We start from the raw sequence: 25,667 nt of genomic DNA, 5'->3' as shown, positions 1-25,667 counted from the left end.
AAGTTGCATATCGCGGGGACTATTAGATGCTAGTGCAGTACGCCACAGGATGTTTTTGTGCTGATCAAGGGCAGTCAGGTCTGGAGTGAACCAAGGGCTATATCTGTTTTTAGTTCTACATTTTTTTGAAAGGGGCGTGCTTATTTAAGATGGTGAGGAAAGTACTTTTAAAGAACAACCAGGCATCCTCAACTGACGGGATGAGGTCAATGTCCTTCCATGGTACCAGGGCCAGGTCGATTAGAAAGGCCTGCTCGCAGAAGTGTTTTAGGGAGAGTTTGACAGTGATGGGGGGGTCGTTTGACCGCGGACCCATAACGGATGCAGGCAATGAGGCAGTGATCGCTGAGATCCTGATTGAAAAAGGCAGAGGTGTATTTTGAGGGCAGGTTGGTCAGGATGATATCTATGAGGGTGCCCATGTTTACAGATGTAGGGTTGTACCTGGTAGGTTCCTTGATGATTTGTGTGAGTTTGAGGGCATCTAGCTTAGATTGTAGGACTGCCGGGGTGTTAAGCATATCCCAGTTTAGGTCACCTAACAGAATGATCTCTGAAGATAGATGGGGGGCAATCAATTCACATATGGTGTCCAGGGCACAGCTGGGAGCTGAGGGGGGTCTATAACAGGCGACAACAGTGAGAGACTTATTTCTGGAGAGATTCATTTGGAAAGTATGACAGAACTTTGCAGGCTAACTCTGCAGTAGATTGCAACTCCACTCCCTTTGGCAGTTCTATCTGTGACATCTGTTTGTGACATCTGCTGATGTAAAAAGGGCTTTATAAATACAATTGATTGATTGATTGATTGATTGATTGATTGATTGATTGATTGATTGATTGATTGATAGATAGATAATGCGTGACTTTTGTATGCTATAAAAAAAAATAACACATTGAACGAATCTCCATTTTGGACCCTTTCAATCGCACGTGTCTTCTTCTTCATCATTGGGGTTTATCGGCGGTTGGCATCTAACGCTATTGTGCATTACCGCCACCCACTGTACAGGAGTCTGGGCCAGAGCCAGGGAGAAACTAAATCCTATCTGCCAGCCCCGTTTCTCTTTAAAAAATATATATATTTGAGACTGTATCTAATTACTAATTTACTCAATATACTCTTGAAACTCACTTCCTGTATACCCTTCTCCCTCATACTAGATCTGTCTCTCTCTTTCCCTGTCATACTGCCCACACTAATACATGCTCCACTGTCTCTGTTTCCTGGTAATAATCACACTTTCCTGTTGGATGCTTTCCTATCACTTTTAAGGTCTTATTCAACTGGCTGTGTCCCACCCTTAATCTTGTAAATATAGCCTCCTCTCTTCTGTCCCGTCCTGCCGTTCTCCCCTCCCCGACTTTCCTCTGTACTTGAAGTAAATGCCCGCCTTTAGTATCTCTATTCCACTGCTCCTGCCATCTCAACACCACCACTGTCCATATCAGGCTTTCAACCTGCTCCTGCCATCTCTACACCATCACTGTCGATATCAGGCTTTTTGCCTCTGCCTTGCTCATTGAAACTACAACATCAACATCCCCCACTACTTAGTGCTTGTTTAGCCAGTACATCAACTGCCTCGATCCCCTCCACCCCCACATGGGCTGGGACCAAATCAATCTTATATGTATACCCATCTGTCTCATCTTGCGAGGGGTTTGTAGTACCTCATGAAGCAGGTCTTGTCTGCTACATGACCTAAAGTACTGGAGACTCAGCAACACTGCTCATGAATCAGAGCAAATAACTACTAATCTGTCAGTCTTGACTTCCTCCACCCACTGCAAGGCCAACAGTATGGCCATCAGCTCTGCCGTATATACAGCCAGATGATCTGTAATATGTTTCCTGACTTCCTCCACCCACTGCAAGGCCAACAGTATGGCCATCAGCTCTGCCGTTTATACAGACAGATTATCTGTAATACGTTTCCTGACTTCCTCCACCCACTGCAAGGCCAACAGTATGGCCATCAGCTCTGCCGTTTATACAGCCAGATTATCTGTAATACGTTTCCTGACTTCCTCCACCCACTGCAAGGCCAACAGTATGGCCATCAGCTCTGCCGTATATACAGCCAGATGACCTGTAATACGTTTCCTGACTTTCACCCCACATTCCTGCTCTACAAATGCTGACCCAGTACGTCCTGTCCTTGGATCTTTTGAACCATCTGTGTAAATGGCCACAACATCCTGTTACACAGTATCCAGACATCTCTTAAACCAATCAGATGGATCAACACCCTTCCTATCTTTCCCTAGTCTCTCCAATCAGATGGATCAACACCCTCCCTATCTTTCTGTAGTCCAATCAGATGGATCAACACCCTCCCTATCTTTCTGTAGTCCAATCAGATGGATCAACACCCTCCCTATCTTTCTGTAGTCCAATCAGATGGATCAACACCCTCCCTATCTTTCTGTAGTCCAATCAGATGGATCAACACCCTCCCTGTCTTTCTGTAGTCCAATCAGATGGATCAATACCCTCCCTATCTTTCTGTAGTCTCTCCAATCAGATGGATCAACACCCTCCCTATCTTTCCCTAGTCTCTCCAATCAGATGGATCAACACCCTCCCTATCTTTCTGTAGTCTCTCCAATCAGATGGATCAACACCCTCCCTATCTTTCTGTAGTCCAATCAGATGGATCAACACCCTCCCTATCTTTCCCTAGTCTCTCCAATCAGATGGATCAACACCCTCCCTATCTTTCTGTAGTCTCTCCAATCAGATGGATCAACACCCTCCCTATCTTTCCCTAGTCTCTCCAATCAGATGGATCAACACCCTCCCTATCTTTCTGTAGTCCAATCAGATGGATCAATACCCTCCCTATCTTTCTGTAGTCCAATCAGATGGATCAACACCCTCCCTATCTTTCCCTAGTCTCTCCAATCAGATGGATCAACACCCTCCCTATCTTTCTGTAGTCTCTCCAACACTTCTAGATCAACTACTGGAGATGGGAGTAGCCATGGTGGGTTTACAGGAACAGCTACCATTGGACTAAACTCTCTTCCATATGGTCCCATCTCCTTCGCTTGGGTATTACCCCACCTACCCAAAGCTCGTCTTCTGTCTTCGCTCATGTTCCCAGCATGCCTGTAAAATCCCTTTCTCAGGATGAGACACCCCATGTCCTTGTAAGTTGACCAAATAATTCAATGGCAGCTGCTGTCTCCTAACGCCCCGCTACATATTCTGAGTCCTTGTCCCTGTATGACATCTAGCCTTTCCAATGAGGTCAGGGCTGCCGAACCATACGCTATACTGCCATAGTCTATTACAGATGAGGTCAGGGCTGCCCAACCATACGCTATACTGCCATAGTCTATTACAGATGAGGTCAGGGCTGCTGAACCATACGCTCTACTGCCATAGTCTATTACAGATGAGGTTAGGGCTGCCAAACCATACGCTATACTGCCATAGTTTATTACAGATGACGTCTGGGCTGCCAAACCATACGCTATACTGCCATAGTCTATTACAGATGAGGTCTGGGCTGCCGAACCATACGCTATACTGCCATAGTTTATTACAGATAAGGTCTGTGCTGCCGAACCATACGCTATACTGCCATAGTCTATTACAGATGAGGTCTGGGCTGCCGAACCATACGCTATACTGCCATAGTCTATTACAGATGAGGTCTGGGCTGCCGAACCATACGCTATACTGCCATAGTCTATTACAGATGAGGTCAGGGCTGCCCAACCATACGCTATACTGCCATAGTTTATTACAGATCAGATCAATGTAACATACATGGTCCTGAATGAGGAACGCCCAGCCCTCCCACTCCTTCTCCGTCAGACAACGCATCACGTTTAGCACCTTCTTACACTTTCCCACCACTCTCTCGATGTGTTCTGCCCAGGTCAGTCTAGTGTCAAAGTATACCCCAGCCTCCCTCTGCAACTGGATCCTGGACTTCCTGACAGGCCGCCTCGAAGTGGTATGGGTAGGTAACAACACATCCGCCACGCTGATCCTCAACACAGCGGGCCCCTCAGTCAAAAGATACACACAGGGTATCTTTTGACTGGCAGTAAACATTTACTACAGGCTGTGGTGTATCCACTACCATAACTTCACTAAATTATTTTAATTCGCTTCCGCATAGGAGATTCGATTGACTACTCTAACTTTTGCCACCTCCATATCCTTCGCCCTTACAGGGCACACTCCAGGAACTCAGGATCATGATCCCCATTACAATTGTAACACAGGTTGTCCTTCTACACACCGTTCTTTAATATACTCTGTGAGTCTGCAGACACTTGAAACATGGCCAAATCCTTTACAATTCTTACACTGCAATGGTTTTGTGGACAAAAACTCTTCCAGCGTATCTTACATAACCAAGCTTCACATGCGTAGGTATTTGCTCTTTATCAACAACAAAAAACAACAAGACTGAAAGACATTCATCTTTTTCTCCATTTACCCAGCGGGTCAGACTCCGGGCACTAACCACAAGAATATTCTTCAGGTATTCAACCTGAACAACAATTACCCTTTTGTTGAAAATCTACACACCAAGGAAATATTGTCACCTGGCGGTGAGAAAATACCATTATTTTCCAATTCACCACCGTCGCCATTCACTAACCGCGTGTTTCCTGCTGAGTCCCAGTTCGGTTGTGCTGTGAACCGGTCTGGATAGAGCTGCTGTACGGTGTCACCGATCAATACAACAAGCTACCGAGGCTGTCTTTACACGGGTAAATACATGATTCAACTGGCACTATGGACTGTCAGACAAAAAGAAAGATAACAACCTTATTAAAGTAATACACGTTTCTGTCGGTTTGCTTTGAGCATCACATTTTGTTTTGTTTACATTTGTCTCGTTGGCTAGGTTACCTAGCTAGTTAGCTTAGCTATGGTTTATGTAGTAACGTTAACCTTCTTCTTTTTTAACCTAAACAGTTAGCTAGTCACCTCGCCAATAATCTCTGAACCGTTTGTTACTTTTAGAAATGCATCTAATAAAACATTAAATTGGTTAATAACTTGCTAAATGACAGTTAGATAAGTAGCTATGTATTTTATGGCTAGCTAAGTGTCAATGTTTTAACTAAGGGTTTATCTAGTTAAAGGTAATTACTAGTTAGCTTGCTAGTTACTAACAATGTTATCTAGCTAACTTTAGTTAACTAAATAGCTCGATATATATATATATATATATATATATATATATATATATATATATATATAACCAGTTCAACTGTAAGTTTATTCAACAGCTTCCTTAATTTGTAACTAGGTCAATTCAACATTTCCACAGTGGTTTAAGGATAAACCTGTAGTAAGATAATAGATTCAGTGACTGAAACAGATTAATTTCATTCAGTAGTGAGTAGACATACGTTTTCGTTGCCATTGTTTTAAATTCATATATGGAAATATTGTCTGTCCCTTCCTTTATCAGATAAAGGCCATGAACCAAGAGAAACTCGCCATACTTCAGGCCCAGGTTCGGATAGGTGGAAAGGTAACTAACTACTACCTCTACATTTTCAATTTATATTTCATTATGACACAGTACACTATTTCACTTTTTCATATCTGGTAATCAAATCAAATTCTATGTCACATGTGCCGGTGTAGACCTTACTGTGAAATGCTTACTTACAAGCCCTTAACCAAAAATGCAGTTCAAGAAATAGAGTTAAGAAAATATTTACTAAATAAACTGAAGTAAATTTTTTTAAAGTAACAAGATAATTACATAACAATAACAAAGCTATATACAGGGGGTACCAGTACCGAGTTAATGTGCGGGGGTACAGGTTAGTCGAGGTAATTTGTAAAGTGACTATGCATAGATAATAAACAGAGCGTAGCAGAAGTGTAAAAACAAAGGGGGGGGGGGTCAATGTAAATAGTTCGGGTGTCCATTTGATTAGTTGCTCTGCAGTCTTATGGCTTGTTAAGCTGTTAAGGAGCCTTATGGTCCTAGACTTGGCACTCCGGTACAGCTTGCCGTTCAGTAGCAGAGAGAACAGTCTGACTTGGGTGACTGGAGTCTTTGACAATTTTTTGGGCCTTCCTTTAACACTGCCTAGTATATAGGTCAATGTAATGGGTTGGGTTGATGGTTACCAAACCAACTGCTGCCTAAATGCCTGGTTGAAGGGAGTTAGACGTGATAAAGCAGCTGCCAGTCCTGTTTCCCTGAGTTCAGCATTCCTATTATGGACAGATGTTTTGGCCCATTCAGCCTGGGGCCTGTGTGGCTGGACTACGGGGCCCATTGTTTTGTCTCCTACTGTTTAGTAGGGGCATCCTCCTGTGCTGTCTCCCCTCCACAGATAGATGGCGCTGTTGACACTCAGGATATCACTAACCGGTTATTATTTAAATTGGAACCTTTATTTAACTAGGCATGTCAGATTAAGAACAAATTCTTATTTACAATGACGACCTACATCGGCCAAACCTGGACGACGCTGGGCCAATTGTGCGCCTTCCTATGAGACTCCAAATCACGGCCCGTTGTGATACAGCGTGGATCAAGGGGTTCTTCAAAATTGCTTATAAGTTTATGACGGTTGTAAGTTAGGCTTCTAACTCCATTATACTGACCAGAGATGGTTCAAAATGAGTTGAGAAATGTTTTGAGTGAAGACTTGTATACATTTCCCAGGGCTCTGAGTCTAACCAATGGGCAGAAGATTCTGTCTGTGTTCACTGTGTGTGTTGTATCCAAAGGTTTTCAATGGTTGTATCCATTCTCCATTCATGGCTGCTCTGCATTGTTTCTCTTGTTTGTACCCGCTCCCACTGGAATAATGTGTTGTCTTCACTCGTTGTTCTTGTCCGCCGTGAACTCTTAAAAGCTTCATGCCACAATGACTACCACGCTGTAGGACTCATTTTATCTAACGGGTGGCATCCCTAAGTCTAAATATTCCTGTTACATTGCACAACCTTCAATGTTATGTCATAATTACGTAAAATTCTGGCTAATTAGTTCGCAATGAACCAGGCGGCCCAAACTGTTGCATATACCCTGACACAATTTCACCTGGTTAATATTGAATGCTAACCTGGATTTCTTTTAGCTAAATATGCAGGTTTAAAAATATATACATCTGTGTATTGATTTTAAGAAAGGCATTGATGTTTATGGTTAGGTACAGTCGTGCAACGATTGTGCTTTTTTCGCAAATGCGCTTTTGTTATATCATCCCCCGTTTGGCGAAGTCGGCTGTCTTTGTTAGGAAGAAATAGACTTCACAGTTCGCAACGAGCCAGGCGGCCCAAACTGCTGCATATACCCTGACTCTGTTGCAGAGGTGACACATTTTCCCTAGTTAAAGAAATTCATGTTAGCAGGCAATATTAACTAAATATGCAGGTTTAAAAATATATACTTGTGTATTGATTTTAAGAAAGGCATATGTTTATGGTTTGAGCAACGTGTACCTAAGCGATTATATGCAAAGCAGGACAGGCTAGATAAACTAGTATTATCATCAACCATGTGTAGTTAACTAGTGATTATGTGAAGATTGATTGTTTTTTATAAGATAAGTTTAATGCTAGCTAGCAACTTACCTTGGCTTCTTACTGCATTTGCGTAACAGGCAGGCTCCTCGTGGAGTGCAATGTAAAGCAGGTGATTAGAGCGTTGGACTAGTTAACCGTAAGGTTGCAAGATTGAATCCCCGAGCTGACAAGGTAAAAATCTGTCGTTCTGCCCCTGAACAAGGCAGTTAACCCACTGTTCCTAGGCCGTCATTGAAAATAAGAATGTGTTCTTAATCTGACTTGCCTAGTTAAATAAAGGTCCAAAAAAATAATGGCGTCCAAAAATACCGATTTCCGATTTGTTATGAAAACTTGAAATCGGCCCTAATTAATCGGCCATTCCGATTTAATCGGTCGACCTCTAGTACGGACAGCCCAGTAGATCACTGGGGCTGAGCTCCCTGCCATCCAGGACTTCTATCAGGTGGTGTGAAAGGAAGGCCCGGGAAAATTGTTGGGATTCCCGCCACCCAAGCCATAGACTGTCCGCTTTGCTTCTGCACGGACACCAACAGGCTCCTGAACAGCTTCTATCCCCAAGCTGTAAGACTGATAAATAGCTAACAGAATGGCTAAATGGACTGAGTTGACCCATTTGTTTTTTTTTTCACTGTCTCTATACACACTCACTGTCTCTATACACACTCACACACACTGATACTCTAACACACACATAACATGGTCACACATTTATACAGACTCTACACACACACACACGCTTGCATACAATCGTCATATACGCTGCTGCTACTCTGTTTGTCTTATATCCTGTTGCCTAGTAACCTTACCCCTATACATATCTACCTCCATCACTCCAGTATCCCTGTCCCCTTACCCCTATACGTATCTACCTCCATCACTCCAGTATCCCTGTCCCCTTCCCCCTATACATATCTACCTCCATCACTCCAGTATCCCTGTCCCCTTCCCCCTATACATATCTACCTCCATCACTCCAGTATCCCTGTCCCCTTCCCCCTATACATATCTACCTCCATCACTCCAGTATCCCTGTCCCCTTTCCCCTATACATATCTACCTCCATCACTCCAGTATCCCTGTCCCCTTCCCCCTATACATATCTACCTCCATCACTCCAGTATCCCTGTCCCCTTCCCCCTATACATATCTACCTCCATCACTCCAGTATCCCTGTCCCCTTCCCCCTATACATATCTACCTCCATCACTCCAGTATCCCTGTCTCCTTCCCCCTATACATATCTACCTCCATCACTCCAGTATCCCTGTCCACTTACCCCTATACATATCTACCTCCATCACTCCAGTATCCCTGTCTCCTTCCCCCTATACATATCTACCTCCATCACTCCAGTATCCCTGTCCCCTTTCCCTTATACATATCTACCTCCATCACTCCAGTATCTCTGTCCCCTTACCCCTATACATATCTACCTCCATCACTCCAGTATCCGTCTCCTTCCCCCTATACATATCTACCTCCATCACTCCAGTATCTCTGTCCCCTTACCCCTATACATATCTACCTCCATCACTCCAGTATCCGTCTCCTTCCCCCTATACATATCTACCTCCATCACTCCAGTATCCCTGTCCCCTTCCAAATCAAATCAAAATCAAATTTATTTTTATATAGCCCTTCGTACATCAGCTGATATTCTCAAAGTGCTGTACAGAAACCCAGCCTAAAACCCCAAACAGCAAGCAAAGCATGTGAAAGAAGCACGGTGGCTAGGAAAAACTCCCTAGGAAAAACTCCCTAGAAAGGCCAAAAACCTAGGAAGAAACCTAGAGAGGAACCAGGCTATGAGGGGTGGCCAGTCCTCTTCTGGCTGTGCAGGGTGGATATTATAACAGAACATGGTCAAAATGTTAAAATGTTCATAAATGACCAGCATGGTCAAATAATAATAATCATAGTAGTTGTCGAGGGTGCAACAAGCACGTCCGGTGAACAGGTCAGGGTTCCATAGCCGCAGGCAGAACAGTTGAAACTGGAGCAGCAGCACGGCCAGGTGGACTGGGGACAGCAAGGAGTCATCATACCAGGTAGTCCTGAGGCATGGTCCTAGGGCTCAGGTCCTCCGAGAGAAAGACAGAAAGAGAGAAAGAGAGAATTAGAGAGAGCATATTTAAATACACACAGGACACCGGATAAGACAAGAGAAATACTCCAGATGTAACAGACTGACCCTAGCCCCCCGACACATAAACTACTGCAGCATAAATACTGGAGGCTGAGACAGGAGGGATCAGAAGACACTGTGGCCCCATCCGATGATACCCCCGGACAGGGCCAAACAGGCAGGATATAACCCCACCCACTTTGCCAAAGCACAGCCCCCACACCACTAGAGGGATGTCTCCAACCACCAACTTACCGTCCTAAGACAAGGCCGAGTATAGCCCACAACGATCTCCGCCATGGCACAACCCAAGGGCGGGGGCGCCAACCCAGACAGGAAGACCACGTCAGTGACTCAACCCACTCAAGTGACGCACCCTCCCAAGGACGGCATGGAAGAACACCAGTAGGCCAGTGACTCAGCCCCTGTAAAAGGGTTAGAGGCAGAGAATCCCAGTGGAAAGAGGGGAACCGGCAAGGCAGAGACAGCAAGGGCGGTCCGTTGCTCCAGCCTTTCCGTTCACCTTCACACTCCTGGGCCAGACTATACTTAATCATAGGACCTACTGAAGAGATAAGTCTTCAGTAAAGACTTAAAGGTTGAGACTGAGTCTGCATCTCTCACATTGGTAGGCAGACCATTCCATAAAAATGGAGCTCTATAGGAGAAAGCCCTACCTCCAGCCGTTTGCTTAGAAATTCTAGGGACAATTAGGAGGCCTGCATCTTGTGACCGTAGCGTACGTGTAGGTATGTACGGCAGGACCAAATCGGAAAGATAGGTAGGAGCAAGCCCATGTAATGCTTTGTAGGTTAGCAGTAAAACCTTGAAATCAGCCCTTGCCTTAACAGGAAGCCAGTGTAGGGAGGCTAGCACTGGAGTAATATGATCAAATTTTTTGGTTCTAGTCAGGATTCTAGCAGCCGTATTTAGCACTAACTGAAGTTTATTTAGTGCTTTATCCGGGTAGCCGGAAAGTAGAGCATTGCAGTAGTCCAGCCTAGAAGTAACAAAAGCATGGATTAATTTTTCTGCGTCATTTTTGGACAGAAAATTTCTGATTTTTACAATGTTACGTAGATGGAAAAAAGCTGTCCTTGAAACAGTCTTGATATGTTCTTCAAAAGAGAGATCAGGGTCCAGAGTAACGCAGAGGTCCTTCACAGTTTTATTTGAGACGACTGTACAACCATCCAGATTAATTGTCAGATTCAACAGAAGATCGCTTTGTTTCTTGGGACCTAGAACAAGCATCTCTGTTTTGTCCGAGTTTAAAAGTAGAAAGTTTGCAGCCATCCACTTCTTTATGTCTGAAACACAGGCTTCTAGCGAGGGCAATTTTGGGGCTTCACCATGTTTCATTGAAATGTACAGCTGTGTGTCGTCCGCATAGCAGTGAAATTTAACATTATGTTTTCGAATGACATCCCCAAGAGGTAAAATATATAGTGAAAACAATAGTGGTCCTAAAACGGAACCTTGAGGAACACCGAAATTTACAATTGATTTGTCAGAGGACAAACCATTCACAGAGACAAACTGATATCTTTCCGACAGATAAGATCTAAACCAGGCCAGAACTTGTCCATGTAGACCAATTTGGGTTTCCAATCTCTCCAAAAGAATGTGGTGATCGATGGTATCAAAAGCGTCACTAAGATCTAGGAGCACGAGGACAGATGCAGAGCCTCGGTCTGACGTCATTAAAAGGTCATTTACCACCTTCACAAGTGCAGTCTCAGTGCTATGATGGGGTCTAAAACCAGACTGAAGCGTTTCGTATACATTGTTTGTCTTCAGGAAGGCAGTGAGTTGCTGTGCAACAGCTTTTTCTAAAATTTTTGAGAGGAATGGAAGATTCGATATAGGCCGATAGTTTTTTATAATTTCTGGATCAAGATTCGGCTTTTTCAAGAGAGGCTTTATTACTGCCACTTTTAGTGAGCTTGGTACACATCCGGTGGATAGAGAGCCGTTTATTATGTTCAACATAGGAGGGCCAAGCACAGGAAGCAGCTCTTTCAGTAGTTTAGTTGGAATAGGGTCCAGTATGCAGCTTGAGGTTTTGGAGGCCATGATTATTTTCATCATTGCGTCAAGAGATATAGTACTAAAACACTTTAGTATCTCCCTTGATCCTAGGTCCTGGCAGAGTTGTGCAGACTCAGGACAATGGAGCTTTGGAGGAATACCCAGATTTAAAGAGGAGTCTGTAATCCCCCTATACATATCTACCTCCATCACTCCAGTATCCCTGTCCCCTTCCCCCTATACATATCTACCTCCATCACTCCAGTATCCCTGTCCCCTTCCCCCTATACATATCTACCTCCATCACTCCAGTATCCCTGTCCCCTTCCCCCTATACATATCTACCTCCATCACTCCAGTATCCCTGTCCCCTTCCCCCTATACATATCTACCTCCATCACTCCAGTATCCCTGTCCCCTTCCCCCTATACATATCTACCTCCATCACTCCAGTATCCCTGTCCCCTTCCCCCTATACATATCTACCTCCATCACTCCAGTATCCCTGTCCCCTTCCCCCTATACATATCTACCTCCATCACTCCAGTATCCCTGTCCCCTTCCCCCTATACATATCTACCTCCATCACTCCAGTATCCCTGTACATTGTTCATATGGTACTGGTACTGACCCTGTATACAGCTTACTTACTTTGTCACGTTCTTCTTATTTCTCGTGTTTTTGTTCTAACTTATGTTATATTTAGTGCTACATTGATATTGATTACTGCGTTGTTGGGTTTTGGAGCTTGCAAGAAAAGGCATTTCACTTTAATTGTGCAAATAACTTGCTAACTTGTTGTTGTCCTCAGGGAACAGCTCGTAGAAAAAAGAAGGTGGTTCACAGAACGGCAACAGCTGACGACAAAAAACTCCAGAGTTCTTTGAAGAAACTGGCAGTGAACAACATCTCTGGTATTGAGGAGGTATGCCAAGCAATGACTTCATCATCACACCTTTTCTCCAAGTGTTATTATGTTATCAGTGTTTCTATATTGCCAGTCCACTTACCCGTGTGAAAACACAGCTGGGAGTTCTCTCCTAATGTTTTTCTCCTCTTATTCATTAATTCAACATTTTTTGACAAACTAATTTACTGTGCCTTCTGGGACAATTCTGGATTTTTTTTTTCTTCTTTTGACTCTATACTCCAACGTTTTGGATTTTAATTCAAAAACAATGACTATGAGGTTAAAGTGCAGACTGTCAGATTTAATTTGAGGGTATTTTCATCCATATCGGGTGAACCGTTTAGATAATTACAGCACTTTTTGTACCTAGTCCCTCCAGTTTAGGGGACCAAAAGTATTGGGACTTATATTAAAGTAGTAAGTTTAGTATTTGGTCCCATATTCCTAGCACACAATGATTACAATAAGCTTGTGACTCTACACATTTGCTGTTTGTTTTGGTTGTATTTCAGATTATTTTATGAGAAATAGAAATTAATGGTAAATAATGTATCAGTTTGTAGTCACTTATATTGTAAAAAAATGAAGTGTTTCTAAACACTTCTACATTAATGTGGATGCTACCATGATTATGTATAATCTTGAATAATGATGAGTTGAGAAAGTTAGACACACAAATACTAAACTTTTCACTACTTTAATACACATAAGTGAATTTGTCCCAATGCTTTTGGTCCCCTAAAATGGGGAACTTATGTACAGAAAAATATTGTAATTTCTAAACAGTTCACCCAATATGAATGAAAATACCCTCGAATTAAACCTGACCGTCTGCACTTTAACCTCCATAGTCATTGTTTGATTTGAAATAAAAACTTTTGGAGTATAGCGCCAAAAGGAGAAAATGCTTCCCTGTCCAAGTAACTATGGAGGGCACTGAATATGTACAGAGCATTCGTAAAGTATTCAGACCCCTTCTACTTTTTCCACTTTTTGTTACGTTAGTCTTATTCAAATCCTTAATCTACACCCAATACCACATAATGACAAAGTGAAAACAGGTTTCTAGACATTTTTGCAAATGTATTCAAATTTAAATACAGATACCTTATTATGTATTCAGACCATTTACTATGACACTCAAAATTGAGCTCAGGTGCATCCTGTTTCCATTGATCATCCTTGAGATGTTTCTACAACTTGATTGGAGTCCACCTGTGGTAAATTTAATTGATTGGACATGATTTGGAAAAGCACACACCTGTATATATAAGTTCCCACAGTTGACAGGGCATGTCAGAGTAAAAACCAAGCCATGAGGTCGAAGGAATTGTCCGTAGAGCTCCGAGACAGGATTGTGTCAAGGCACAGATCTGGGGAAGGGTACCACAAAATATCTGCAGCATTAAAGGTGTCCAAGAACACATTGGCCTCCATCATTCTTAAATGGAAGAAGTTTGGAACCACGAAGACTCTCCCTAGAGCTGGCAACCCGGCCAAACTGAGCAATCGGGGGAGAAGGTCCTTGGTCTGGGAGGTGACCTAGAACAGAGTTCCTCTGTGGAAATGGGAGGACCTTCCAGAAGGAAAACCATCTCTGCAGCACTTCACCAATCAGACCTTTATGATAAAGTGGCTAGACAGAAGCCACTCCTCAGTAAAAGGCACATGACAGCCCGCTTGGAATTTGCCAAAAGGCCCCTAAAGACTCTCAGACCATGAGAAACAAGATTATCTGGTCTGGTGAAATCAAGATTGAACTCTTTGGCCTGAATGCCAAGCGTCGAGTCTGGAGGAAACCTGCACCATCCCTACGGTGAAGCATGGTGGTGGCAGCATCATGCTGTGGAGATGTTTTTCAGCGGCAGGGACTGGGAGACTAGTCAGGATCGAGGAAAATATAAACGGAGCAAAGTACAAAGAGATCCTTGATGAAAACCTGCTCCGGAGCTCTCAGGACCTCAGACTGGGGCGAAGGTTCACCTTCCAACAGGACAACAACCCTAAGCACACAGCCAAGACAATGTAGGAGTGGCTCCGGGACAAGTCTCTGAATGTCCTTGAGTGGTCCAGCCAGAGCCCGGACTTGAACCCGATCGAACATCTCTGGAGAGACCTGAAAATAGCTGTGCAGCGACGCTCCCCATTCAACCTGACAGAGCTTGAGAGGATCTGCAGAGAAGAATGGGAGAAACTCCCTGAATACAGGTGTGCCAAGCTTGTAGCGTCATACCCAAGAAGACTCAAGGCTGTAATTGCTGCCAAAGGTGCTTCAACAAAGTACTGAGTAATGGGTCTGAATACTTATGTAAATGTTATAGTTTAGTTTTTTTTCTTCTAAAAACCTGTTTTTGCTTTGTCAGTATGGCGTATTGTGTGTAGAAAAACAATTGAATCCATCTTAGAATAAGGCTGTAACGTAACAAAATGTGGGAAAAGTCAACAAGTCTGAATACTTCCCGTATGTATGTATGTATGTATGTATGTATGTATGTATGTATGTATGTATGTATGTATGTATGTATGTATGTATGTATGTATGTATGTATGTATGTATGTATGTATGTATGTATGTATGTATGTATGTACCAGTGATATCCAATTCCAGAACTAGAGGAGACCCCTGCTATTGATAACTGGTGTCCAACCCTCGTCTAAATTACCCCCCCAGGTGAACATGATAAAGGACGATGGCACGGTGATCCACTTCAACAACCCCAAGGTGCAGGCCTCTCTGTCTGCCAACACGTTTGCCATCACAGGCCATGCAGAGAACAAACAGCTGACAGAGATGCTCCCAGGCATCCTCAGCCAGCTGGGGGCAGACAGCCTCACCAGCCTCCGCAAACTGGCAGAGCGGTTCCCACGCCAAGGTGGGTGGGACATGGAGACACCGATAGATACAAGTGTACACACACACACGCAAACACACACGTACGCACGCACACACACACACACAGGCACAGGCAGATGAGAAGGACAATTTCTGACGTGGTCACATTTACACTCTGTCCCCTGTATAGACACACACTCTGTCCCCTATATACACACACACACACACACACTCTGTCCCCTATACAGACAGACACTCTGTCCCCTATACAGACACACACTCTGTCCCCTATATACACACACTCTGTCCCCTATACAGACACTTTGTCCCCTGTATAGACACACACTCTGTCCCCTATATACACACACTCTGTCCCCTATACAGACACACACACTGTCCCCTTTATACACACACACTCTGTCCCCTATACAGACACACACTCTGTCCCCTATACAGACAGACACACTCTGTCCCCTATACAGACACACACTCTGTCCCCTATACAGACACACACTGTCCCCTATACAGACACACACTGTCCCCTATACAGACACACACTCTGTCCCCTATATACACACACACACTCTGTCCCCTATATACACACACTCTGTCCCCTATACAGACACTTTGTCCCCTGTATAGACACACACTCTGTCCCCTATATACACACAATCTGTCCCCTATACAGACACACACACTGTCCCCTTTATACACACACACTCTGTCCCTTATACAGACACACACTGTCCCCTATACAGACACACACTGTCCCCTATACAGACAGACACACTCTGTCCCCTATACAGACACACACTCTGTCCCCTATACAGACACACACTGTCCCCTATACAGACACACACTGTCCCCTATACAGACACACACACACTGTCCCCTATACAGACACACACACTGTCCCCTATACAGACAGACACACTGTCCCCTATACAGACACACACACTGTCCCCTATACAGACACACACTCTGTCCCCTGTATAGACACACACACTGTCCCCTGTATAGACACACACACTGTCCCCTATACAGACACACACACTGTCCCCTATACAGACAGACACACACTCTGTCCCCTATAAAGACAGACACACACTCTGTCCCCTATACAGACAGACACACACTCTGTCCCCTATACAGACCCACACTCTGTCCCCTGTATAGACACACACTCTGTCCCCTATACAGACACACACTCTGTCCCCTATACAGACACACACTCTGTCCCCTATACAGACACACACTGTCCCCTATATACACACACACTGTCCCCTATACAGACACACACACTGTCCCCTATATAGACATACACTCTGTCCCCTATACAGACACACACTCTGTCCCCTATACAGACACACACTGTCCCCTATATACACACACACTGTCCCCTATACAGACACACACTCTGTCCCCTGTATAGACACACACACTGTCCCCTATACAGACACACACTTTGTCCCCTATATACACACACTCTGTCCCCTGTATAGACACACACTCTGTCCCCTATACAGACATACACTCTGTCCCCTATACAGACACACACACTGTCCCCTATACAGACACACACTCTGTCCCCTATATAGACATACACTCTGTCCCCTATACAGACACACACACACTGTCCCCTATACAGACACACACTCTGTCCCCTATACAGACACACACTGTCCCCTGTATAGACACACACTGTCCCCTGTATAGACACACACACTGTCCCCTATACAGACAGACACGCTGTCCCCTATACAGACAGACAGACACTCTGTCCCCTATACAGACAGACAGACACTCTGTCCCCTATACAGACACACACTCTGTCCCCTATACAGACACACACTCTGTCCCCTATACAGACACACACTGTCCCCTATACAGACACACTCTGTCCCCTGTATAGACACACACTCTGTCCCCTATACAGACACACACTGTCCCCTATACAGACACACACTCTGTCCCCTATATACACACACTCTGTCCCCTGTATAGACACACACTGTCCCCTGTACAGACACACACTCTGTCCCCTATATACACACACTCTGTCCCCTGTATAGACACACACACTGTCCCCTATACAGACACACACTCTGTCCCCTATATACACACACTCTGTCCCCTGTATAGACACACACTCTGTCCCCTATACAGACACACACTCTGTCCCCTATACAGACAGACACTCTGTCCCCTATACAGACACACACTGTCCCCTGTATAGACACACACTCTGTCCCCTATACAGACACACACTCTGTCCCCTGTATAGACACACACACTGTCCCCTGTATAGACACACACACTGTCCCCTATACAGACACACACACACTGTCCCCTATACAGACAGACACACACTCTGTCCCCTATAAAGACAGACACACACTCTGTCCCCTATACAGACAGACACTCTGTCCCCTATACAGACCCACACTCTGTCCCCTGTATAGACACACACTCTGTCCCCTATACAGACACACACTCTGTCCCCTATACAGACACACACTGTCCCCTATATACACACACACTGTCCCCTATACAGACACACACACTGCCCCTATATAGACACACACTCTGTCCCCTATACAGACACACACTCTGTCCCCTATACAGACACACACTGTCCCCTGTATAGACACACACACTGTCCCCTATACAGACACACACTCTGTCCCCTGTATAGACACACACACTGTCCCCTGTATAGACACACACACTGTCCCCTATACAGACACACACACTGTCCCCTGTACAGACAGACACACACTCTGTCCCCTATAAAGACAGACACACACTCTGTCCCCTATACAGACAGACACTCTGTCCCCTATACAGACCCACACTCTGTCCCCTGTATAGACACACACTCTGTCCCCTATACAGACACACACTCTGTCCCCTATACAGACACACACTCTGTCCCCTATACAGACACACACTGTCCCCTATATACACACACACTGTCCCCTATACAGACACACACACTGTCCCCTATATAGACATACACTCTGTCCCCTATACAGACACACACTCTGTCCCCTATACAGACACACACTGTCCCCTATATACACACACACTGTCCCCTATACAGACACACACTCTGTCCCCTGTTTAGACACACACACTGTCCCCTATACAGACACACACTTTGTCCCCTATATACACACACTCTGTCCCCTGTATAGACACACACTCTGTCCCCTATACAGACATACACTCTGTCCCCTATACAGACACACACACTGTCCCCGATACAGACACACACTCTGTCCCCTATATAGACATACACTCTGTTCCCTATACAGACACACACACACTGTCCCCTATACAGACACACACTCTGTCCCCTATACAGACACACACTGTCCCCTCTATAGACACACACTGTCCCCTGTATAGACACACACACTGTCCCCTATACAGACAGACACACTGTCCCCTATACAGACAGACAGACACTCTGTCCCCTATACAGACAGACAGACACTCTGTCCCCTATACAGACACACACTCTGTCCCCTATACAGACACACACTGTCCCCTATACAGACACACACTGTCCCCTGTATAGACACACACTCTGTCCCCTATACAGACACACACTGTCCCCTATACAGACACACACTCTGTCCCCTATATACACACACTCTGTCCCCTGTATAGACACACACTGTCCCCTGTACAGACACACACTCTGTCCCCTATATACACACACTCTGTCCCCTGTATAGACACACACACTGTCCCCTATACAGACACACACTCTGTCCCCTATATACACACACTCTGTCCCCTGTATAGACACACACTCTGTCCCCTATACAGACACACACTCTGTCCCCTATACAGACAGACACTCTGTCCCCTATACAGACACACACTGTCCCCTGTATAGACACACACTCTGTCCCCTATACACACACACTCTGGCCCCTATACAGACACACACTCTGTCCCCTATACAGACACACACTCTGTCCCCTATACAGACACACACTCTGTCCCCTATACAGACACACACTCTGTCCCCTATACAGACACACACTGTCCCCTATACAGACACACACTCTGTCCCCTGTATAGACACACACACTGTCCCCTATACAGACACACACACTGTCCCCTATACAGACACACACTCTGTCCCCTATATACATACACTCTGTCCCCATACAGACAGACACACACACTGTCCCCTATACAGACACACACACTGTCCCCTATACAGACACACACTCTGTCCCCTATACAGACACACACTCTGTCCCCTATACAGACACACTCTGTCCCCTATATACACACTCTGTCCCCTGTATAGACACACCCACTGTCCCCTATATATACACACACACCCTGTCCCCTATATATCACACACTGTCCCCTATATACACACACACTGTCCCCTATACAGACACACACCCTGTCCCTTATAAAATGTATATTTTTACCCATTCCTTCTCCAATTGCAGTACTTGACAACAAATCAATGTCAATCAGCAAACCAGAAGATATTGAGGAGGAGGACCACGTTCCAGGTATTGTTTCACACGACACACGTCGTTGTTAAATGACAGCATCATGCGACCTTTGACCTTTTACTGTGATGTGAATGATCACGTGGAGGTGCAGTAGGTTGGTCTCTCTCCCTGGTGTGATATTGTGCAGTATGTTGGTCTCTCCCTGGTGTGATATGGTGCAGTATGTTGGTCTCTCTCCCTGGTGTGATATTGTGCAGTATGTTGGTCTCTCTCCCTGGTGTGATATGGTGCAGTAGGTTGGTCTCTGTCCCTGGTGTGATATGGTGCAGTATGTTGGTCTCTCTCCCTGGTGTGATATGGTGCAGTAGGTTGGTCTCTCCCTGGTGTGATATGGTGCAGTTTGTTGGTCTCTCTCCCTGGTGTGATATGGTGCAGTATGTTGGTCTCTCCCTGGTGTGATATGGTGCAGTAGGTTGGTCTCTCCCTGGTGTGATATGGTGCAGTATGTTGGTCTCTCTCCCTGGTGTGATATTGTGCAGTATGTTGGTCTCTCTCCCTGGTGTGATATGGTGCAGTAGGTTGGTCTCTGTCCCTGGTGTGATATGGTGCAGTATGTTGGTCTCTCTCCCTGGTGTGATATGGTGCAGTAGGTTGGTCTCTCCCTGGTGTGATATGGTGCAGTTTGTTGGTCTCTCTCCCTGGTGTGATATGGTGCAGTTTGTTGGTCTCTCCCTGGTGTGATATGGTACAGTATGTTGGTGTCTCCCTGGTGTGATATGGTGCAGTTTGTTGGTCTCTCCCTGGTGTGATATGGTGCAGTTTGTTGGTCTCTCCCTGGTGTGATATGGTACAGTATGTTGGTCTCTCCCTGGTGTGATATGGTGCAGTTTGTTGGTCTCTCCCTGGTGTGATATGGTGCAGTTTGTTGGTCTCTCCCTGGTGTGATATGGTGCAGTTTGTTGGTCTCTCCCTGGTGTGATATGGTGCAGTATGTTGCTAGTACGCCATGGTGTTCAGGATTATCTCCATGTGATCTTGGAACAGTTTTCAGTCATTTTTAAATATGTTCATTGCTAATCTGAGAACAGGTGATTTGCTTGGGTTTTACTTTGAAATTTGGCTTAGCAGAAGAATGGTTCTGGCCACAGCCAGGCTAGTTTCTCATAGCATATTGAATTAAATATTCTGTGTTTTAAGTTTGCTTCATATGAGACTCGTCTGGAATTAACTCCCATCTCTCCTCTCCACAGATCTTGTAGAAAACTTTGATGAGGCGTCAAAGAATGAAGCCGACTAACCAATCCAAATCCAGCCCTCTTCTACCCTCCACCCAGTACCAACGACCCAGTATCAACTACCCAGTGCCAATGACCCAGTACCAACTACCCAGTACCAACTACCCAGTACCCCACCTACTACCCAGTACCAACTACCGAGTACCAACTACCCAGTACCAATGACCCAGTACCAACTACCCTGTACCAACGACCCAGTACCAACTACCCAGTACCAACTACCCAGTACCAACGACCCAGTACCAACTACCGAGTACCAACTACCGAGTACCAACTACCCAGTACCAACGACCCAGTACCAACTACCCAGTACCAACGACCCAGTACCAATGACCCAGTACCAACTACCCAGTACCAACTCAGTACCCCACCTACTACCCAGTACCAACTCAGTACCCCACCTACTACCCAGTACCAACTACCCAGTACCAACTACTCTGTACCAACTCAGTACCCCACCTACTACCCAGTACCAATGACCCAGTACCAACTACCCAGTACCAACTACCCAGTACCAACTCAGTACCCCACCTACTACCCAGTACCAACTCAGTACCCCACCTACTACCCAGTACCAACTCAGTACCCCACCTACTACCCAGTACCAACTACACAGTACCAACTACTCTGTACCAACTCAGTACCCCACCTACTACCCAGTACCAACGACCCAGTACCAACTACCCAGTACCAACTCAGTACCCCACCTACTACCCAGTACCAACTACTCTGTACCAACTCAGTACCCCACCTACTACCCAGTACCAACTACCCAGTACCAACTACCCAGTACCAACTCAGTACCCCACCTACTACCCAGTACCAACTCAGTACCCCACCTACTACCCAGTACCAACGACCCAGTACCAACTACCCAGTACCAACTCAGTACCCCACCTACTACCCAGTACCAACTACTCTGTACCAACTCAGTACCCCACCTACTACCCAGTACCAACTACCCAGTACCAACTACCCAGTACCAACGACCCAGTACCAACTACCCAGTACCAACTCAGTACCCTCTATCATGTGGGCTCAAACAGGGGCCTGTTCAGGAAGACGTAATGTTACAGAACGTTCAGCTAAAGAAAATGTAACGTATAGAACAGATATGTCTTGTCAAATGTAACGGAGAATCATGTCTGCTCTATCCATTCTATTGACATCTGTGACGTTCAGAATGTTTCACTTTTAACTGAATACACCCCAGACCTCTCTGTTATGGTGGAACTGTCGTTAAAGGAACGGCCGTTATCGTCTGGTATTTTGGACAGAGGCCCAGTGTACCAACGCCATAGCAACACAACATATATTTTAACAGGCTGTCACATTCGGGACTAGATCCCCCTGAGTGACGTGGGCACTTGGTCTTTGCGTTCTTAAATGGTACTCTTTGCCTCTTGTAGTATCACAGTGAGTAAATAAGAGTCCCATTTCGAACGCACCTTACGATCGGCAACATCTAGAAGGTTTAAATGGCCCTTTGCTATAGCACGGCGAACACGTTTCAACCCAGTCAGACATCATTAGACTTATTGAATTGTTATTCTTCCTGTGTATTAAAAACAAAATATGTGATCCATTTTAATATTTCGTTTGCTGTGTTTTTATTGGCTGTATTAGAGATAATAACATTGTGTTTTTATTAGCTGTATTGGGGATAACAACATTGTGTTTTTATTAGCTGTATTGGGGATAACAACATTGTGTTTTTATTAGCTGTATTGGGGATAACAACATTGGTTTTATTAGCTGTATTAGAGATAATAACATTGTGTTTATTAGCTGTATTAGAGATAATAACATTGTTTATTAGCTGTATTCGAGATAATAACATTATGTTTATTAGCTGTATTGGGGATAACAACATTGGTTTTATTAGCTGTATTAGAGATAATAACATTGTGTTTATTAGCTGTATTGGGGATAACAACATTGGTTTTATTAGCTGTATTAGAGATAATAACATTGTTTATTAGCTGTATTAGAGATAATAACATTGGTTTTATTAGCTGTATTAGGGATAACAACATTGGTTTTATTACATTTACATTTTCGTCATTTAGCAGACGCTCTTATCCAGAGCGACTTACTAATTGGTGCATTCACCTTATGATATCCAGTGGAACAACCACTTTACAATAGTACATCTATATCATTTTCTAGGGGGGGGGGGGGAGTAAGAAGGATTACTTTATCCTATCCCAGGTATTCCTTAAAGAGGTGGGGTTTCAGGTGTCTCCGGAAGGTGGTGATTGACTCCGCTGTCCTGGCGTCGTGAGGGTGCTTGTTCCACCATTGGGGTGCCAGAGCAGCGAACAGTTTTGACTGGGCTGAGCGGGAACTGTGCTTCCGCAGAGGTAGGGAGGCGAGCAGGCCAGAGGTGGATGAACGCAGTGCCCTTGTTTGGGTGTAGGGCCTGATCAGAGCCTGAAGGTACGGAGGTGCCGTTCCCCTCACAGCTCCGTAGGCAAGCACCATGGTCTTGTAGCAGATGCGAGCTTCAACTGGAAGCCAGTGGAGTGTGCGGAGGAGGGTGGTGACGTGAGAGAACTTGGGAAGGTTGAACACCAGACGGGCTGCGGCGTTCTGGATGAGTTGTAGGGGTTTAATGGCACAGGCAGGGAGCCCCGCCATCAGCGAGTTGCAGTAATCCAGACGGGAGATGACAAGTGCCTGGATTAGGACCTGCGCCGCTTCCTGTGTAAGGCAGGGTCGTACTCTGCGAATGTTGTAGAGCATGAACCTACAGGATCGGGTCACCGCCTTGATGTTAGCTGAGAACGACAGGGTGTTGTCCAGGGTCATGCCAAGGCTCTTAGCACTCTGGGAGGAGGACACAATGGAGTTGTCAACCGTGATGGCGAGATCATGGAACGGGCAGTCCTTCCCTGGGTGGAAGAGCAGCTCCGTCTTGCCGAGGTTCAGCTTGAGGTGGTGATCCGTCATCCACACTGATATGTCTGCCAGACATGCAGAGATGCGATTCGCCACCTGGTTATCAGAAGGGGGAAAGGAGAAGATTAATTGTGTGTCGTCTGCGTAGCAATGATAGGAGAGACCATGTGAGGATATGACAGAGCCAAGTGACTTGGTGTATAGCGAGAATAGGAGAGGGCCCTGAGTGACACCAGTGGTGAGAGCACGTGGTGCGGAGACAGATTCTCGCCACGCCACCTGGTAGGAGCGACCTGTCAGGTAGGACGCAATCCAAGAGTGAGCCGCGCCGGAGATGCCCAACTCGGAGAGGGTGGAGAGGAGGATCTGATGGTTCACAGTATCAAAGGCAGCAGATAGGTCTAGAAGGATGAGAGCAGAGGAGAGAGAGTTAGCTTTAGCAGTGCGGAGAGCCTCCATGACACAGAGAAGAGCAGTCTCAGTTGAATGACCAGTCTTGAAACCTGACTGATTTGGATCAAGAAGGTCATTCTGAGAGAGATAGCAAGAGAGCTGGCCAAGGACGGCACGTTCAAGAGTTTTGGAGAGAAAAGAAAGAAGGGATACTGGTCTGTAGTTGTTGACCTCAGAGGGATCGAGTGTAGGTTTTTTGAGAAGGGGTGCAACTCTCGCTCTCTTAGCTCTATTGGGGATAATAACATTGGTTTTATTAGCTGTATTAGGGATAACAACATTGTGGGTTTTATTAGCTGTATTGGGGATAATAACATTGTGTTTATTAGCTGTATTGTGGATAACAACATTGGTTTTATTAGCTGTATTGGGGATAACAACATTGAATAGTTCAGATACAGTGTGTGTGTCTGAACTGGCAGCCTATATGGGGCTCTGGTCTCAGGTAGTGGATATACCTATAAGAAATACCTACCATTTGGGACGAAGCCTGTGCATAGTTTAATTATTTTTAATGATATGTTTTGATTTTTCATGTTATTGAGGGCTCCAAAGTAGACTGGATCTGCATGGTCCCGAGTGGAGCAGAGGTCTCAGGCTAGAGGCGTCACTACAGCCCCTGGTTCGATCCCGGGCTGTATCACAACAGCCCGTGATTGGGAGTCCCATAGGGCGGTGCACAATTGGCACATTGTCGTTCAGGTTTGGCCCAGGGATAGGCCGTCTTTGTAAATAAGAATTTGTTCCTAACTGACTTATTGACCTGGTTAAATAAAGACTCACAACACTGCAGAATAGAGCCTCGCCAGGAATGTGTGTGTAAATGTAGAGGCTATTTTTATACCCTAGATCTCACAGCATAGATCACCTCTCTGCCTGACAGCCAGACTGTGGTACCTCTGGTTCAAAGTCTGAGATGAATACCATACATTTGTTTGGAAAATATCTGTCACAAGTCAGAATGTTAAATATAATAATATTTGAACATAGTTTTCCGGCTGTCCGTGTGGTTGGTACTTTTGGAAGGAGGAAGGTGAGACAGTATATATCCACAGGGAAGTAGAACGAGGTCACCTGAGACATGCGCAC

The 25,667-nt window shown here is 45.1% G+C and overlaps 1 protein-coding gene across 2 annotated transcripts; it reads left to right on the top strand.

Moving 5' to 3' along the window:
* Positions 1–3,520: 3,520 nt before the first annotated feature.
* Positions 3,521–22,815, top strand: LOC106569747 (transcription factor BTF3 homolog 4). Of its 2 annotated transcripts, none has more exons than XM_045694536.2 (6): positions 3,521–3,980; positions 5,454–5,516; positions 12,508–12,621; positions 15,278–15,479; positions 19,921–19,986; positions 21,180–22,815. In XM_045694536.2, the coding sequence occupies exons 1-6, from the start codon at positions 3,795–3,797 to the stop codon at positions 21,224–21,226; spliced, it is 678 nt and encodes a 225-aa protein (XP_045550492.1). In that variant the 5' UTR covers positions 3,521–3,794; the 3' UTR covers positions 21,227–22,815. The 2 variants fall into 2 exon arrangements, with proteins under 2 accessions (XP_045550492.1, XP_013996803.1); XM_014141328.3 differs by lacking the exon at positions 3,521–3,980 and adding an exon at positions 3,996–4,743.
* The last annotated feature ends 2,852 nt before the right edge of the window (positions 22,816–25,667 follow it).

This window comes from Salmo salar, chromosome 14, assembly GCF_965601325.2.
Source record: "Salmo salar chromosome 14, fSalSal1, whole genome shotgun sequence".
Classification (NCBI taxonomy): Eukaryota; Metazoa; Chordata; class Actinopteri; order Salmoniformes; family Salmonidae; genus Salmo; species Salmo salar.
This window is presented reverse-complemented; position numbering and strand designations above follow the sequence as displayed.